The sequence below is a fragment of the Pipistrellus kuhlii genome, unplaced genomic scaffold (assembly GCF_014108245.1).
Source record: "Pipistrellus kuhlii isolate mPipKuh1 unplaced genomic scaffold, mPipKuh1.p scaffold_m20_p_2, whole genome shotgun sequence".
Lineage (NCBI taxonomy): Eukaryota > Metazoa > Chordata > Mammalia > Chiroptera > Vespertilionidae > Pipistrellus > Pipistrellus kuhlii.
In genome coordinates, this window is record NW_023425515.1 from 64,744,984 (window position 1) to 64,765,319 (window position 20,336).

Here is a 20,336-nt window from a genome sequence, read left to right on the forward strand (position 1 = left end):
AAATTGTGCACATATTTATGTTTAATTAGAAACTGGGAAGCTTCAGGATGTTATTTTAAAACACAGTCTATTGGCATTATGACATCACATTCATGTGGGAGAAATAATGTTAGAAGATTTTCTTGATAAATTTTTTTTAGTGACCCTGTTTCATCAAAACCATGTATTTTTAGTCAGATGTTATAAGAAACTAAGTCTGAGTATAAGCTGATTTACTATAATTGGAATAGGCTTACTGCAGTCATTTTACCCCTTTAAATTATGATCCCAGCACTCAAACATCTGTTAGACCATAGCATCTGTTTCATATTTGGGATGCATCCCTACAAATTAGAAGTGTTCTTTTTTTAATGAGCTCTGATTTAATAGGGAATCCTTTTTTTTAATACTTTATGCCAAAGAAAGAAAATTCATCTCTCTAGTTTGCCCAGCTCCACAGCAAAGTTCCTCAAAGGTCTACACTTTTCTAACACAAAACTGTTTAATAAAGACATATTAATACTAAAAGTTAGGTGTTTAACAATTTAATGTTTAATATTTTAAGAACCATATGGATCCATTCATCTATGGATAGACATTGAGGCTGCCTCCCATTCTTGGCTATTGTAAATAGTTCTGCAATGAACTTAGGGGTGCAGATATCTTTTCAAATTAATGTTTGTGGTTTTTTTATACTTAAATTTAAAAAATAGAAATAAAAACCATATGTAGGTGTTTGTATATATGTGTAACAACACAATTGGGAACTGAAGAGAGGGCTACACATTCCTAATATTCAAGCACGATAATCACTTCTTTTCTTTTAACAGGTTTTGTTTTTTGGGTTTTTATTTGTTTGTTTGTTTGTTTTTATTTCAGAGATAGGAAGGGAGAGAGAGATAGAAACATCAATAAGAGAATTATTGATCAGCTGCCTCCTGCAAGCCTCCTATTCAGGATGGAGCCCACAATCTGATATGTGCCCTGACTGGGAATTGAACTGTGACCTTCTGCTTCAAGGATCGAAGCTCAACACTGAACAACACCAGTCGGGTAATAATCACTGCTTTCAAATAAATTGTCTTAACACTCTATATAGTCTGAAAGACACTAAACAAATTCATGGCCTCATAGTCTCTCTGTTTATGAAGTCCTGTTTACAACTCCAACTCCAAAGGCACATTGGGCAGATCCTTACTATTAAAATTCTACCTGCAATAGTACTTTGCTACTGACTCACCCAGTTCTTTTGCTTTGTTTCTTTATTTTTTTAATCTTTATTGTTGCAAGTATTAAATATGTCCCCTCTCTCTACCACTGTCCTCTTCTAATTCATCTCCACCCCCCGCCCCACGCCTACACTATCCTATTGTCTGTGCCCATGGTTTACACCTATTTGCTTACAAGTTCTTTGGCTGATCTATTCCCACCCATCCATCCTCCTCCTCCGCCTTCCCACCTAGATTCCGCACTCTGTTCCATACTTCCATTACTCCGGATCCACTCAGTTCATCAGTTTATTTTGTTCATTAGATTCCACATATGAGTGAGATAATGTGATATTTGTCTTTCTTTGACTGGCTTATTTCACTTATCATAACACTCTCCAGGTCCCTCCATGCTATCTCAAAGTAAGAGATCCTTCTCTTTTATTAAAACTACTAGAGGCCTGGTGTACAACATTCATGCACTCGGTCCGGCCTGCACCCTTTCACAGTCCAGAGCCCTCAGAGGATGTCCGACTGCCTGCTTAGGCTTGTGGGGAGCAGTCGCACATCCTTAGTGCTGGTGTGAAGGTGGAAGAGGCTCCGCCACTGCCACTGCAATCCGCCATTCAGTGGATTTGCATATTACGCTTTTATTATATAGTATTTCCTGTGGCCTTTGTTAAGTTTTCTAATCATTTACGGATCTCTGTTTGGGTCTGAGTTTATCTTATACAGAAGTTGGTCAGCTTAATGTCAGACAATAGACTGGTTTATTCTATAGTTTATATACTTCTTTATTGCTTCAGACCTTTGTGTATTTATATTTCTAATTTGGATCTGGCTAAAAAGCTTAATTTTAAAACATTTAAAACTCCTAAATTTTTATGATATAAGCTGCCATAAAATTTGGAAAATGACAGGATATCCTATTAAATTAACAAACTACTTAAGATTTATAAAAGAACTGTATCACTAAAAACAACAACAACAACAACAAAACACCTCAGAAGGAACTCATGGGTAGAAAATAAAAAACATGAGAGGGGTAAAAAAATTTATATGAGATTTTGGTTAGCCATTTTTTTTTTTTACCTCCTAATTTGTCTCACCAGAAGAAAGAACTATTACTATAGTGTCCTGAAAACATTTCTTCCACGGGTTCCCTTAAGGCAGAGCAGTCACAGCTTGGCAAAGTCACTACTCCTGCCCACCCTAAAAACTTCAGGCATCATCCTCCCTAGCCCATCACCCACCTCATGGGATTTATAAAAACACATTTTCTACTTTGCCAAAGGAACTTTAAATCCATGTCAGGTCAGATGTACAGATGACAGAAATTATAAAACCTGACTTAGAACATGTCATTTGAGTTCTCTAAAAACAACAAAAATTAAAACATCAACCACTTGGTTTAAAAATAGTGCGTTCTAGGGATTTACAGATGTTACAAGAGAATCAGCAAAGAGGAAAAGGGCTTGGACCATTCTTCTGAGTTCAAGCTGGACTTATTTATCTGATCTGAGACAAAACTGGCCTTACTTTAAAATATTACTACTTGTGAAAAGGATTTTGCAATTTCCTTAGGTAACCTTTTTCAATGCTTAATGACTTTTAGTTAGCAAGACGCCTTTTTTCCCTAAATTTAAGGTTAACCTTCTCATTGTTGAAAATTAGATACAACACACTTTATGGGCAAAGGTGAAATGGTGCAGTTCAAGGAACATGATTAATTTCTGTGATTTCCGCCTCTGCATAGCTCATCTCGTTATATTCTTAGACACTTGCCTCTGCTAGTTGAAAGAGTGCAGACTTTCCACAGCGTCTTACAGGTTCGGCACCACCCAATTGCGAAGTGTTTGAAGAAATCTATATTGAAAACAATTCATATAAAGAATATTAATTGTAATATCAGAATTCTTGCTTCCCATTCATACATTCAGGAACTTTCCTTAGTTTATGAGAACATCACTGCTCCCACATACCAAATAACTTTAAATGTGCATGCTTGGGATTATAATTTTCAAACCAATTTTAGTAAATAATCTCCAAAACAGTAACAAAACAAAACAAAACAAAAAACCAGGCATGACTACGGTGGCTATTTAATGACAAAAGTATTATCTTTTATATTCCAGGCTTTAAATTTAGTTCTAACCTTACAAGAAGACACACATTTCCATTTCTAAAAGTATCAACTCATTAACTGGTCATATATAAAAGATCTATTTACAGCCCATTGTATTTACCAAAGTGACTAGTTAATTGTGCAAAGGAATATGTTTGGAAGCTCTAAGAACACCAAGTAAATTTTTTTTTTTTTTTTTTTTAGAATCCAATATAAATTCCTAGGCAGTATGGTAGGAGCTGGGGAGCTAAGAATTTTATATAAAACACTAGAGGCTTAGCACGCAAAATCCCAGACCTGTCGCGATGCCAGGACCCCAGACTCTGCCGTGCCTCGAGACCCATCAACGCACCTCATGGTGACCATTCATTACAGCGTTATAGCCACAAGCCTTTTATAACATAGATTGGCTCTTCCTTTGAGACTATGTTCTAAGTACACACAAGGATTGACAATCAAGACCACAAATCTAAATAAGTTGTACAATTAAGGACCTATGTTGTAGCACACACATATATAATACATACAATATTACACTGACTGCATACTCTCCTTCCACTTTGACTAAACAGTAGCCAGGCGCTGATAACAATGAACAACACCGTCCTTTGTCATTTTTCCATGAAAATTTCATTTTCCATTTCTACTCTAACTCAGTAAAGAACTCAGAAGGACATATGGTAAGCATCTTTACAAAGTATGCTTTCCCTGGAGAAGTTCTGTCATCATTAAAGCAGCTAGCTGGCTTTTTGTGTTCTTTGTGTTTCCGAATTCTTTCTCAGTTTAAGACAGAGATATTGCTCAGTTCCCTGTAGGAGACAATGCTGCCATAGGTGACCCCAGCCCTGCCCCCAGGGAAGTCTATGGAGCTGTCAGGTGCAGGAGAGTCTAGGTTAGGGGTGTCGAACTCAATCAGAGAAGGGGCCAAAATCTAAAATCCAGCCTAAATCACGGGCCGAATGGTTTACTGAACAGTCATAAACTGTCATTTTGATGGAAACGCAGCGGAGTGCAGTGATGACAGCGCGGTGCGGGCCACATTGCAAGGCCTGGCGGGACGGATTTGGCCCGCGGGCCTTGTGTTTGACACATGTGCTCTAGGTGCTTTGCTGCTGGAGGGAATTATCCCTAAAAGACCTGCAGCATAAGAGGCCTTTATAGAGGCAAATTATTTAATAAGCTACCTGGGTTATTTAGTAGGGCCTAGTTTGCTAAGTTTTAAGAACTTTTTCTTCCTAGATACTATCATTTTTTTCAGAGTCCTTTCCTATTCATCCTAATCACTTACTTTTTCTTTAGAAGATCAATTTATGGGGCTCAATTTTTCTGAAGTGTGAAAAATATTTCCTTCAGCTTAACTTTCTGATATATAGCACTTTTACTTTTTCTAGAGAAGTTGAATTACTCAACTTATCACTAGACTAATAGAAACAAGCACATTAATATAATCACCGATTTGCAGTATCTTTAAGGAAGAACTGAACATGAATGCATACCTTAAGCCAAGGTTGTATAATAGAAAGAACAAGGCTCTTTGTCAGACAGATGTGCCTTCATTAACTTTGTGCTGTGTGGAGTTAAGCAATTAATTAAGACTTTGAGCCTCGTTTACCTCATCTTCAAAATAGAAAAAATAATACCTGCCTTTTGTGAAGATTAAGTTTTATGTTGTGAAGATTACTATTGTGAAGATTAAGTTTTATGTTGGTGAAGGGTTTGCAATAGTGCTGAGCCCATATTATGTTTTCAATAAGTAATGCATATATTAGTAATAAGGATCTTATCATAAACACTAATAAATATAAACTCTTTTAGTACAATTGTAAAAATTAGTTAAACACTGAAATTGGAATAGAATAAAAAATTGCAATGTCAGAGGATTACTGTTAAATTTAATAATTTGCAGAATATTACATCTGTCACATAACCATATGATACCCTCAAGAACTGCTGAACGGTAACAAGCTGGGGAGAGCAGCATTGATAGCCCATGACACTGTTTCTAGTTCTTCCATTGGCTCCCTCTGCTGTCGCTTTTGTAGCTGTAGGTTTATGCTCTCTGATTGTATGTGTTTGTTCACTACCATATGTCTTGTGCCTAAAGCAGTGAATGGCACAACCAAGGCTTAATGAAGAACTAATGAGGGCATGGATATATCATCTGCCATGTGAGTTTATGCTCAGCTGTCTGAGTGAGGGCTTGAGAAAAGTTCCTTGGCTTTCAAAAGGAATCACCTGTGTTTCGCAAGAACAATTTTCCTCATTGCCTCTGAGAGGAAAATTGTGTAGGTATAGGGAAGTATTTTAAATGCCCTAAGTTGTTGAAAAGTCAATCTCCACAGGGGCACATGTAAAAAAGATTAATGTGTTTTAGTCCAACATTTATGAGACAGTAAAACTTTCGGCCCGGCTGGTACCGGTGTTGCAGGCTCGATTCCCAATATGGAGCATGCAGGAGGCAGGTGATCAATGATTCTCTCTCATCATTGATGATTCTCTCTCTCTCTCTCTCTCTCTCTCTCTCTCTCTCTCTCTCTCTCTCTCTCAAAAAATCAATAAAAACATATTAAGATATGCTTTCTAAAAATGTCTTTGGCTTATTAACTGGGATGTGGACTGAAAAAGTAAACATATGTTAATGTCCATGGCTGGAGCCTTCTCTGTTTCTCTGCAGCATGCACATGGCTGGTCCTTCTCTGGAGAACTCCTCTCTGAGCTTCTATCACTGCAAAGTGCTTGTTCTCCTCCTACTCTCAGGCCACTCCTGTTGTTCTCCTTTGCTGGCTCACCCCTCTATAGTTATCCCTCAGAGTTTTGACTTAAGATCCCTTCTCTTTTTACATATACATGATTCTCTTGGTAATCTCATCTACTCTAAGTTTTCAATTATAAGCATAGCTTGTACAATGACCATTTGTTACATGTTATACCACTTCATTCCCATTCCCCTCTTCATCCTCCCATTTTTTTTGCCCTCCCCCACCCTCCCTATTTAAGATACACAGATTCTTTCAAGTAGAGACAATATAGTTAATATATGTTTTTTAATGTTTCAATAACTGGTCAGCTAATGGTGGAAGGGCATGTTGCTAAACTCCTAGGTAGAGGGCACTAGGGCCATACTGTACAGTATGTTCCTGGCTTTGCTTTTCATTTTCCTTGAATCGATGGTGCTTGACAATCTGTAACTCCACTGTAGTCTCTCCTCTGGTTATTACATAATGTTTTGATTTTTTCTTTAAAAAGACTAGGTGTAATAGTACAAAAGGCACAGCAATTGCTTACCCTGGATGTAAATCTGCTAATTTTATACCTGGCCCCCTGGTATGGGAGTACAGGTGATAAAGATAAAAAGTGCCAATTAGGAAATGGTGGAAGTCTTCTGCAATTACAAGGGGTACCATAAACATTGTACCCTGTAAGAAAATTACCAATAATAACTGAATAAATCACTGAATCAAAGAACAAATGAACAAAGTGAGATGACTGGTCTACCTTACCCTAAAGAAATATTAATGCTTCCAATAAAACATGCAATATTCTCACACTGATTAGCTGCAGTGTGAGTGCATGAAGTTTTTTTCAAATGCAATATCTTATAACACACTAAGCATTTCATCATGAAAACAAATGCCTTAAATTTGCACTTATTGCATTTATTCACTTGTGATAATGGCTTAAACTTGGTGTATTTATATTGGCAAAGAAAATACCTTTTAAGTTTAATATTCAAATCTATTTGTCTAAATTAGGGGTGTCGAACTCAATCAGAGAAGGGGCCAAAATCTAAAATCCAGCCTAAATCGCGGGCCGAATGGTTTACTGAACAGTCATAAACTGTCATTTTGATGGAAACGCAGCGGAGTGCAGTGATGACAGCGCGGTGCGGGCCACATTGCAAGGCCTGGCGGGACAGATTTGGCCCGCGGGCCTTGTGTTTGACACATGTGGTCTAAATCATCCAGATTAGCTCTTTGTCTTCCAAGTAAATACATAATTTTTCAATGCAAAGATATGCTCTAGATGTAAGAGTCAGCCACAGAGCAGAGAATATGGTCATGGCTTTCAGATTTGTTAAATAATGGAAGACAAGAGCTCCCTTCTGGTTTTACATTTGGTCATTAGTCTTCAGTAAGTGAGATCTAAAAAGTGAAAGATGTGTTACTTTACTTGTAAACAATGAAAGATGCTGCTAGGAAACTCATTCTAACCAACTTAATGAATAGGGGCCTGGAAACAGTGATGGCTCTTCATATGGCTGAGTTAAATCTGGGTCAGTGGTCGGCAAACTGCAGCTCTCGAGCCACATGCAGCAATTTGGCCCCTTGAGTGTGGCTCTTCCACAAAATACCATATGTGGCGCACAAGTATAGTGTGATTGGAACTTCGTGGCCTATGAACAGAAGTCGGTTTTCGGCTCTCAAAAGAAATTTCAATCGTTGTACTATTGATATTTGGCTCTTGACTAATGAGTTTGCCGACCACTGATCTAGGTGAATTGTGAGTGTCAATAAGGAATGGGAGATAGACTGACATGGGGGAAAACAGGTTCTGTACTCTATTATTTCTTTCTAGATCTTGTAGAGCAGACATATTTTCTCTTTTTAAATGTAAGCATTCATTTAAACCTAGAAGCAAAAATGTTCTTCACTCCGTTTCATGGCTCCGTGTATTAACCTCAGTATTAAAACTTATCATATTTGGTTAAGAAGAAAAAATATCTTTCTCACCTTGCAAGGCAGAGACTTAGGACTCATTATGAAAGAAAAAACATTTTTAATTTAAAGAAACACCCAAGGCTTATAATTTTTTTAAAAGGTGTGTTTCTAGGATAATGATATTGCACAATGAATGACTCATTGCCAAGAGTAGATCTAGCTAATCTCTTCCTGGAGTTACTGACATCTGTAAATTAAATTATCAGGAATGGTCTCTAAGAATTTTATAAGCCTGATCTTAAAATGATATTATAGCTAAACATTTTTTTAAAACCGTAAATTGATCCCTAAGTTATTTTAAAAACCACTTTTTAAATAAAAGTATACATAAGGTGAGTGAGAATCCCTATGAAAAGGGATGGGGGTATCAAGTGGCCCCTTGAAAAATTTTCTATTACACGACCATCCCTTCCTCACTTCGTCCTTTCCCTGTGAGGTCCCAGAAACACTAGGAAGTACCTTAATAATGACAAATAAACTGCTTTCGGTAAAATTTTTAAATTATAGAGCAATGGTCTCAAACTCTTATTTCCTGATAGTAAACTTTTTGGAAATGCAAATTCTCAGGCCCTACTCCAGACTCAGTGAGAAAGAAACTTTGGGGGAGGGGCTCAGCAATCTGTGATGAAAATGACTTGAGAGTGACTGGAGTTATTTAAAGTTTTAGAACCTCTACTAAGACTAATTAAAACAAGAATTACTAGAGTCTGTGTTTTCTCTAAGGTGATGGGTGTTTTATGAAGTAATTATAAGAGCTTAAGGGATATGATCAAAGTAATTACAGCCTATTCTATTTCTGCATATACATGCTCATATCACTTTTTAGTTCCCCTAGTTAAGTCTTGTTTAGTTTTGAATAAACCAGCACAGTATTCGGCTGACAAAAAGATCAACTCATAAGGTGCTAAGAGATTGAACCTTACTTAGGATTTCTTGAGTCAGTAGAGGAAAGTGATAGAGAAGTTTTATATTGGAGAGAATTAAGTTCTTCTCTCACATAATCACATATAATATTTACTCAATAACAAGGTATGTTATAACTTGCTTAGGAATTAAAAGGCTCACAATCTAGGGAAAATATAACTAGGAAAAATAATATACTGAGTTGGGAGGGGAAATTGCTTTAGGGCAAAACATTTTACTTTGTTTTTTCCATTATGCATGCCTTCCTCCATCACGATGTCTTGAAACAACAACTAATAAGTTTCGAAAAACAAAACAAAACAAAACCTATTTTTTAAGCTTCCTCAAATCTTCTATATATCCCATGGCCATGAAAATGAAGCCCTCAGGAGAAAGTGCTACTGGGAAGATGACCTCTGTTCAAGGAAACATCTCTGCACGATGTCCAAGTCAGAGGAGGTTCTTTCTCCCCTGGTGGAGAGGACCTCCTCATGCTTGGAGGAACGCATACACTGAGCAGTAAGGACAAACTGACTTGCTGCAGAGAGGCACATAATCTGGTCCTCCAGAGTCGCAGGATTCAGGCTGTTACGCCATCAAACTGCTCCTCTAGAGCTGCCCAGGTCTCCAGGAGCTCCTAATAAATCTAATGATGGTATCACTCAAATAACCATCACACTCTCAGTGGTGATGGCTGTTAAGAAATGCACCAGCATCCGCTGACATATCCCACACTTACATGTTAAGTTGAATACTCTTGGTAGGTAATGTGTAAATATCAGGTGTATCAAAGATGAGCTACTGCCTTTCTAAAATTCATGCCAGAGTGCAGAATTTAATCAAACACAATATGTAGCAAATACATTCTGTTTTGGAGGAAGTGTTTCTAAAAAGTTGGATGGGATTCAGTCAGGTATCAAGATTAACGATAAATTTAAAAAAACAGACTATCCTAATGAAAAGTTATAATAAAAATCTTAATTTATTCAAATTCATCAAGCAAATTGTTCTTAATGAAATGATAACTGGTTTTACCATTTTTATTGCATCACCCTCAACAGTGAGACGGAATGGATGAGCAGGCCAACTGTGCTATAAAGTCACAGTGGTTGACACAAATGCCCCATGAGCTTTTAACTAAAGGGCTAAAAGTAATTTTTATCATTTTCAAAGTAAGATGCCGGGTTTTCTTCCGTCAAAAGGATATCATTTTATATTTCACTTAAACAGCATTCTATTCAACAAATCAAAGTGATTCAAATGACCAATAATAAACAGACAAGTTCTGCTTGTCATTTTCTCTCAATCCCATAAGGGACTGAACAGTTTATGATATGCTTTTTACTGGAATTAATATAATGGAAAAGGGGGAAAGACCTAAAGAAGACAGCATCTTATTTTCAATAATTATATACGTTTTATGATTTGTCATATAGTGCTCACTGGAAACAAGCCTATAGAGGAAGCCAGATCCTCGTGGCCATATCAAGCCTATCAGATTTGCCTCCTAATCATACCTACCAAAAAAAAAAAAAAAGCTCTCTACTGTGTGTTCTGTCTCTGGCTGACAAACCAAAGAAATCCGAGATCCTGTGAGAGCTGACTGGACACAAGTCTGGGGTTAATTAAAATACTGGCTGAAGCTATACCACAGTGAAAGGTAATCAGTGATGATTTCACAGGTCAGATTCACCACTGCATTGCTGTGAGAGTTATTCATGAATTACAGCATATAATTCACTATTAGGAAAATTTAATAAATTGGAATCCTATGGTGTTCATGTTGGCAGCAGTTTTTCCAAGCTTTAAAAATAAATTAAAAACAAGGCAAAAATGAGGTGAAATTACTAGAAAGTGCTTATTCTGAACGAACTCCTTAACGAATGGTTACAAAATGGATATAATATATGTAGCTAATCTGAGTACAATTACAGCAAAGACAGCAAAAAACAGTATTCAGCTATGTGTATTATGTCAGGAATGGGAAGAGGCACACCTAAAGTTCGCTATACACTCCCCAAGCTCAGTAAGTTTTCTGAGCCCAATAAGTATTGAAGAAGAGGAGGAGGAGGAGGAGAACAAAGGGGAGGGGAGAAGGAGAGAGGTAACGGGGAAGGAGAAGGAGGCGGCCATACCTCTGCAAACTGAAACAAGGCTGATGCTTGACACTGTTTTGAAGGAGCATCTGGGTGGGATGTACTTGAAGATATCTGAAAGGAAACAAGTAGTTTTTAATGCACAAAAACAGTTTCCCATATCAGAGTAATAGATTTTGCCATATATTCCCACTGTAGACACTGATGAAGATTAAGACATGAGTCATCACCCTCAATCCCTTTTAGAAGAACAGTGCAGATTATAAAGGAAGACAAAGGCCATGTTTCTAAAAACAGGTGATTTAAAGAATAAAGACATGGCTCATTTGCCATGTCTCTTGTAAGAGTATTAGCTACATGTCAAATAGCAATTGATATCTGTTGAGATTAATTTCCTTATTTCAATCGATTTCTTAAAATATTATTAAAAGTTGGAAGCTGCAAGTAAAGACAGTCACTCTCTCTTCCCCACACCATTATCCCCCAAGATGTTTTCTGCTTAGGCGCAGTTGTAAAGCAATATTGGAGACGCATATGGATGTGGGTCAGGGTATCTGGTATCTTAGATCTGTTCCTCACTAGCTACACGTCCTTGCACAGCTCAGCTAACCTTTCTGCAATTTATTTTTCTCAACTGTAAACTGATGATGACAATGAGGAAGACAGTCTCCATTTTATAGGATTATGGCAAGAAAATAGGCCATGATAATAGAGCAAAAGAATTCAACAAATTGTTCACTGAAGACATGTCTTTCTTTTATAACACTTCACTTCTCTCTCTCTCTCTCTCTCTCTCTCTCTCTCTCTCTCTCTCTCACACACACACACACACTCTCTCTCTCTCTCTCTCTCTCTCTCTCTCTCTCTCTCTCTCACTCACTCACTTCAGCTGCCTGACAGTGTCAGAGGGTTCTGCCACACCACATTTAGTTTAACCAACAGACCTTTTGTTTCCACTTGGCCCTAATTGTGGTAGCCTCATTAGCTTGCACTGCGGGCCATGCGGAAAACTTTCCGAGGATTTTTTGAGAGCAAGGTCAATTATTAATTTTGGTTCCAAAATGCACAAACTTCTGTCCAGCTACAATATAGGGTGAAAGTGAGTCACAAGAACAGAAAGCCTGGACAACATAAAGTCAGCCCATTCCCAGGCCAATAAAAATATTTTCCATCAATTAACTGTGTCATCAACTCCATCGAAAGATACTTACTAAGCAAAAAATGCACCTTAATCATAACTCTTCAACCACAAAAATCAATTTTAATCTCAGTTAAATTATGTTTGCTAGAAAAACAATGAAACCAGTTTTGGTGACATAGTATCAAAGCGATATTTAGGGATAAGAAATAGTAGAGAAAGTGGTGGAATCATTGGCTTTATTCATTGATGAAACCATTAGGAAAATATTAATTCCAATCAGACATCTACACATTTTTAGAATAAATATAAGTAAAAGCAAATCCTATTTAACAAACTAGATATAAACAAACTATCATAAGTGGGTATTTTTAACTAAGTGCTCTGAAGACACTGAAGGCATGTGAGGGCCTCTTGGTCTAACCATGAAACCTGTCAGTGCAAGGCATGACAGACTGCAAATAGGAATCCACAAGGATTTTCCTGAAGTCCTGAGAACTATACACCAGGTAGGTCTTCCTTCAGATGTCACTTTTCATTCCTACCAACCCTCTATAAAAGTTTGAGAAGACAAACAGTTTATGTAAAGACAATGTCTTTCCTCAAAGCTTAAATCAGACAGTGGACAAAATAGAACCCGTATAAACCATCTAGACTTTTGAAAAGCATTTCACAAGTTTCTCTCTCAACAAAAGGATGTTTTGCACATTAATATTGGGATAAAGGAGACATTTCATTAATGACACGAGTAAGGAGCTTCTGAAGAAATATTACATCAGGGACTCTTTATATCAAAGAGATCAGGAAATCTCTTTGGAATCTTCCATGTGCTGTAGAACCTACAAACATGTACATATGTCCACAAAACCAAATTTCATACATTTTAGAGATTTCATTAGATCCCTAGGGGTTCAGAGATCAATGGTTAAGCATCTCTGGTTTCAAAGTGGGGGTCAACACTATTTCACATGAATATAACTACTGGAGAACAGGGTGAATCCCCTGTTACATAAATACTTAGAAAACAATGTGCAAAACAACTGGAATTCCTGGTGCATTCCACAAAGAGGCAGAAAGGAAAGTGACAGATAAGGAGTATCATGTCAGCAAATTTATGTTATAACATTCCTGTGCTATCTACAGGGCATTTAGTCACATTATAAACAATGTCTTAAAAGGAATGGCCTAATATACCACTGTTAAAACCAGTTTTCTAATGAAAATGTTGAGAACCACTAGGAAAGAACAAAGGGGAAAAATAAATCTGAAACTTAAAATATGCTATCCTTGTATAAAACGGTTATGCAATAGGCATATGTTAGAAAGGTTGAGTGAAAGACCATTCTAGTGATCAAAGGAAGATGACGTGCTTTAAAGTTCAGGGGAAAATTAATTAATGAAAGCTTTATATTGAGTTCTGGGGTAAATGAAGATATTTTGGGAAGTAGTCTTGACCTTTACACTTGATATCAAGGAACATGTGCTTTTGTACTACATCTCTTTCAACCAATGTTAAAGATGTATTGAGCCTAACATGTTTGACAAAAGACCGTAAGACTTCACAAATTTCAATTAAAAAAATTAAACTTAAAAAAAGGAATGCATAGTCAATGAACAACCATAAGTTGTTTCTGTCTTCAAATTTAACACCTGATTAGTGACTAATAGTAATTCAATTATATTACTTTTTTTTAAAATTGATTTTTGAGAGAGATGGAAAGGGAGCAGTAGAGATCTAGAAATAGAGAGAGAGAAATACCAACTGCCTGCCTTCTGCACACATTCCAACCAGGGACCAAACTTACAACCTGGAAATGTGCCTGGATTGGGAATTGAACCCAAGACCTTTCAGTACCGGGAATGATGCTCCAGCCAATTGAGCCACACTGACCAGGGCTCAATTATATTCTTAATTTTACTACCCATGAATAAAATTTATTGATAAGGCTTAAGTATTGATATAATAATATTCAGGACTTAATAATAAGCTTTCATAAACATATAATTATTCCTTAAGAGATTCTGGAGTTCCAACACATCTTTCAAAAATTTAATTTTTCCATTTATAGTCAACTGAACTAAGCAAAGTTCTTCATTTCTCTAAGTTATTTTCATCAGCTCAGATTTAAGCTCATTTTACAATTTCCTTATTAAGTATAAATTTCAATATATTACCTCAGCAAACTGAAATAATGGTGACTTCTGACGCAATTCAGGGGATTCTGAAACATCAGGCCTGCAGGTGCCAGAGGACATCTGAAACAAGGAAAGATGGTATGAAGCATCACAGGAATAATTTCTGGAATATGACAGAAGATAAATGCCACCTAAAACGTTCCTATTTGAGGAAAGAATAGTTTTGATTGCCCCAATTTTAGGCAATACTATGACAAAAAAGAAGTTATGTTCTGCAAATTTTATACAAGATGCCATTCAATTGTAAATAATGCTATAAATAGCAGATGAAAAAGACAATGCATTTTAAAAAGTTAATATTCACCATTTCTACAATGATGCCCATTGGTTTCTTCCACAAAACCCAAAGAATATCTACATCTTTCATGTTCTGTATTTCTTCAATATTTCACATCAACAGACTACATGAACATGTTAAAAATTTGAAAATACAAACCTTTTGGAAAAACAAAACTAAAATCACATTCATGTTTTCCAGGGTTTTCATGTGTTTATTCATAAGCACCAATCTTAGAAAGGTTAGTATTTGCATAGGAATTTTATGCTACATATTTTCTTTTTCAAAATATATTTTTATTGACTTCAGAGAGGAAGGGAGAGGAAGAGAAAGATGGAAACATCAGTGATGAGAGTCATTGATGGCTGATTCATAAGTTGACACTCAACCACTGAGTCACACTGGCCAGGCCATATTTTCTTTTGTGCTACTTATCATTTTTGGTAAACACTTAAGGCTCTGCTATCTTCATTTGTGATTTTCATTATTAACAACAGTTGCTGAAATATCACAGATTTTTTTTTTTTAATTCTTGCTGTTAATTAAGTACTCATTTCATGGAACACATTTCTTTTATCTCAATGCGTAAAACTGATTCATTTCTGCATCTGAGTGACATAATCACTTAGGTAGACAATTGTATTTCTACAGTCATAGGAATCACAATGTTAGAGAGAAAAGGATTTCATTATACTCTGATCTAACCCTTTTTACCACTGAAGGAACTTAGCACCAGAGTTCCTTCAGACAACATTCCTGCTGAATAATATCTCTCTCCCCAATACTCACTGATCTTATTTTTTATCTACATGGCATTGAGCACTGATTACCACAAGACACATGTTTGTTTATTGTCTGTCTCCTCTCAGGGGCTTTGTTTACTGCACAAAATGCTGTCTGGGTACAATGTAGATACTCAACAAGTATTTACTGAATGAACTAAATGAAAGTTAACTACAAGTCTTATAAATCACAAATTAGTGTATTCTCTTTGCTCTTCCCTGCATGAAAAGGAGTGTTGGGGAAAAGTTATATTTATATTTAAAGGAAAAATAGAAAGATGTTAAAAATACTTTTAAATAACATTTCTAACAAGAAAATATCCAAGTCCACTATGAAAATCTAAAAAACAAAACACAGCAAATATATTATTTACAATGTTATCTCCTTAAGATAAGCACTGTTAATTTTTCATACACATTACTTCCAACTGTGTATGTAGATAATATTTTCAACAAAAATATATTATTGTACTATCTATATCCTATCTAGTAAAGAGAGAATATGCAAATTGACCATACCACCATCACGAAGATGGCAGTGCCCACAGCCACAGGATAGTGGTGCCCAGTCCCCTCAGCCCTGCTGGAGTCCCCCAGTCCTTTCAGCCCAGCTGGAGGTAGAGGGACAGCAGGCACACGGTGCGGCTGGACCCAGCCCCAGCCCCCCAGCTGCCCAGGGCTAGCCCAAGGCACAAGCAAATCTTGGATGGTGGCTTCCCAGCTACCCAAGGCTCGGGTAAGCAGGGCAGTCTAAGGCTTGCGCTACCGACAGTGGTAGCAACAGAGGTGTGATGGGGCATCACTTTCCCCTATCTCCAGGTCACCTCCCACCTCTGAGAGCTCTCAGGTTGTGAGAGGGGGCAAGCAGGGCTGAGGGACTCACCCTTCCCCTCCCCAGGGCATGAATTTTCATGCACTGGGCATCTAGTGTATATATATAAAAGACTAATATGCGAAGTGTCCCCTCGGAAGTTCAACCAGGAGAGACCGAGAGCTTGATCACTTGCTATGATGTGCACTGACCACTAGGAGTTGGCACAGAACAAAGGAAGGCCCTGGCCAACAGCTGGAGGAAGAAAGGCCCCAGACAGCAGCCAGAAGGAAGGCCCTGGCCAGTAGCTAGAAGGCCCTGATCAGCCCTAATCACCGGCCAGACGTAGGGACCCAATCCATGCACAAATTTCATGCACTGGACCTCTACTAGTTATAGAATGTTCTTTTAAAAAAATACATTAATTCTCCTGTACTAGGAGTAAGCCTTTTCCAATGTAATTTTAATAATTGTGAGGGTTATATCAGAAGGTTAAATCCAATGGAAAGAGCTGGCAGTCACCAAGGCTACTTTTCCTGAAAACAGTTTCTCATTGAACCTCTTTGTTACACAATGAAGATGTGATTCTCCAAAAGCATCACACCCCCTTGGGCAGGTGCAAGCATTTGAAATGTTAATTGTCTCTTCTGGATTTGAAAGAGTAATGGCCACCTTCTCTCAGAGATAAGCTCCACAGAAAATATGCAAAGCTTCAATGTGCCACCTGTGGGTCTGGCTGCCAAAGCCTGACTCTCTCACTGGCACATCGCTATTTGACAAGTTGTGTGCCACATGGCCCAAGATTGTTTTATTTGCTCCCCAGGTTTAAAGTTAAATTAGACCCTCTGCAAACCATTCTGATGGTCTTAAATACAACTACCTTCTTAAATGAGAAATCAAATGTAATAGTTTTAAAATAATTATTTAAAAATATATATTTTTATTGATTTAAGAGGGGAAAGGAGAGGGAAAGATAGATAGAAACATCAATGATGAGGGAGAACCATCAATTGGCTGCCTCCTTCACACACCACACTGGGATGGGAATTGAGCCCACAATCCAGGCATGTGCCCTGACCAGGAATCTAACTGTCACCTTCTGATTCATAGGTGGATGCTCAACCACTGAGCCACACTGGCCAGGCCAAATTTAAATAATTATTAAGGTATTTGTAATCTTGCATGTTATATCAACTGTACTATGCAATCAAAGAAGTCTATGCAGTGGGCTGTGCTCACCATAAACCTGGGTCCACAGCAGACACAATGAATATCTGTTGACTCACTTAATTCTCTATGTATATATGAATATGAGAAATCTCAATGAACTAAACAGAAATCACACCAGGGCTGCCCAATAGTTAAAACAACAGTAACAGAATCACTAAGGCTGTGCATTTTAGAGTCTATAAAAACCTCTTTACTCTTTACCTTAAAGCAGTGTTTTGTTTGTTTTGTTTGTTTGTTTTTAAATATATTTTTATTGATTTTTCAGAGAGGAAGAGAGAGGGATAGAGAGTTAGAAACATTGATGCGAGAGAATCATCTATCAGCTGCCTCTTGCACACCCCCTACTGGAGATGTACCCGCAACCATGGTACATGCCCTTGACCGGAATCGAACCCGGACCTTTCAGTCCGCAGGCCGACGCTCTATCCACTGAGCCAAACCGGCCCCGGCAAAGCAGTGTTGATTTAACATATGTCTTCAGTGTAGTATAATGAAAAGAGAACAAAATTAGGAGCCAGCAGAATTGGGTTGCCACTAAGCTATGTGATTATCTGACTCTCTGGTCCATAGCAGAAGAGAAGCAAAAAAATCAGCTGAGCCAAGAGTGAGGATAAGAAAAAGGAAGAGGGGGGAGGGGGGGGGGGGAAGAGAATACAAAACACCAAAAAGAACAGACCCAAATGCTTACAAAGCATTGTGGTCTATCTAAAAGAAATTAAAGTCGAGCAAATAACCCCAAAGTTTCTCCTGAAGGCATCAGTTCACTGTAGTAATTAATATTTATAACTATGATTCTAAGTTGTCAGGATAAGAATAATTATAAAATATATTCTTTATTAAAAGGCAGAAATGAATGTGATACATACTAGACATATTTCCATATAAAATCTCAAAATGTAAAAGTGGTTCAGTGGCATGGGAAATTATATTAATACATATGTGTGTGTGTGTGTGTGTGTGTGTGTGTGTAGAATTCATTCTTGAATGGTTGATAAGGCATCTAACACAAGTGTGAATATTTGTGCATGCATGATACATACACACACATTTAGAAAAAAACAGATTACATCCACACTGAATAAAGAATATATTGCCCACAAAGGACTCCTATTTCCAATGCCATTAGTCCGAGAATCCCAGGTTCTCTGACTTGTTGCCTTGTGGTTTGTATTTACAGTGCTCTAAATTACTTGTCATGGATAAATATCAATTCCTCAATATCCATTCTTATGCTTGCATCAGCTTACTCTCCAAATATAACTGAATATAAAGATTCTAAAATATTTGTTAATTAGGAGGAAAGAAAAGACACAGAATAAGAGGAGGTTAAATAAAGGGAGAGGGAAAAACACACACACACAAAAACACCAATGGGCTGTTTCTAGAAATAGTCTCTGAAATAATCCATAGAGCCACTAGGTGTAGCTATGTACCCAAAAAAGAAAACAGCTAAAGTGATTTCAAAAGCAAAGTTAACCACATATTCAACTTCCTTTAAATCCAATCTTTTCTTTGATTTAGCTATAATTCACAATAACCAAGAAAGAAGGATGGTTAGTATAATTAAGAATTATGATGAAGTAGCATCCCCCTCCCCACAGGTGCAGTTTAGATCTTGAAAACCGTAGACATAGAAACATGATCCAGGCCCCTGATATAAAACAAGATAAAAAAACTGTCAGATGCACTAAGTGCTTTGGAAAGCGAGGTGTTAGCGAGAGCCTGCTCCTACTTCACACGGCACAAGACCACAGCTTCCCTCCGCTAGATGTGATGAACACACAAGCAACAAAAGGAGTAAGTGCACTTTTATCCGACTACACATTCCTGCCTTTGGCTAATTCAAACACTTATTAAGTACCCACTCCTTCAATAAATGTTCAATAAACACCTATTAGGACTGCTGAGTTCAAGAAGCTTACATTCTACACACATGTTTTTTATGCTGAGGAATAAAATAAGACTAAGGGGATGTGTTTGGCCCTTAAAATGATCGCTATTCCAATACAGAGGAAAGCTACACACACAAAAATGTAAGTGCATGATGGTGGAATATTACAAGGCTTACGGGAAGACAAAGAGGCCGTCACCATTCTTTCTAGGGATGGTGGAAGGAAGTTAACATTTGAGATATACCTAGAAGGCACACCAGAACTGCGAAAGGATGTGGCAACAGCAGGAGGAAGAGCATGGAGGCAAGTGCCTGTATGTGTGAAAACCGGTGACTTTCGAAGGTTGAGATGTCTGGGAATGTAATGGGACATAAATGAGGCTGAGGGGAATTCAAATTCTATGTTAAGTTTGAAAAGTAGGATGAAGGTAACAGAGAGCCAACCAAGGTTTTTCAGTCAGAGGAGCTGCATAATGAGGTGTGCAGCTAGATAATTCTGTCAGTGGAGTGCAAGATGACCTTGGCTGGGGGGTGACTGAAGGCAGGAGACCAATAAGAAGGTTAAGGAAATAAACCAGCTGAGATGGGGAGCCCCAATTAAATCAGAGATGGTATTTTCGAAGCCTCAGTAATTGTCTGGAAGGATGTCAGGGCTGAAGAAGAGAGGTCAGATAATGCCAGTATTTCTAAGGTAGGTTAAAACCTTTCACTGAAAGAGGGAATTGAGAGAAGAAAGAAAGATTAAGCAGGGGTGGGGTGTGGGGTTGTCTACTGTGGCTTGGGGGTAGAGGGTTCCATTTCAGAGTTCAAGTATAAAGATCCTGTGTGACTCCACCGTCCACTGATCTGATTCTCACCCTTGTTTAGTCTGATCCGGCCTTTCATATAACATGGCTTTTGCCAGTTACCCTGCTGTGACAGTACGTGAGTGATATTTTAGTTGTATTTAATGAGATGTTAAACGAACCTCTCAAATAGACTT

General features: G+C 37.6%; 1 protein-coding gene across 11 annotated transcripts in view; it reads right to left on the reverse strand.

The window, feature by feature from the left end:
- Positions 1-20,336, reverse strand: part of BBX (BBX high mobility group box domain containing) — a 289,089-nt gene that overhangs the window by 48,260 nt on the left and 220,493 nt on the right. For 10 of the 11 annotated variants that reach the window (XM_036448441.2, XM_036448442.2, XM_045584016.1 and 7 more), the window contains 3 exons: positions 14,343-14,423; positions 11,069-11,143; positions 2,973-3,053 (listed from right to left, as the gene is read on the reverse strand). In XM_036448441.2, coding sequence (XP_036304334.1) covers positions 2,973-3,053; positions 11,069-11,143; positions 14,343-14,423 — 237 coding nt within the window. The remainder of the gene's footprint in view (positions 1-2,972; positions 3,054-11,068; positions 11,144-14,342; positions 14,424-20,336) is intronic. The other variant, XM_036448444.2, reaches the window with a different exon arrangement.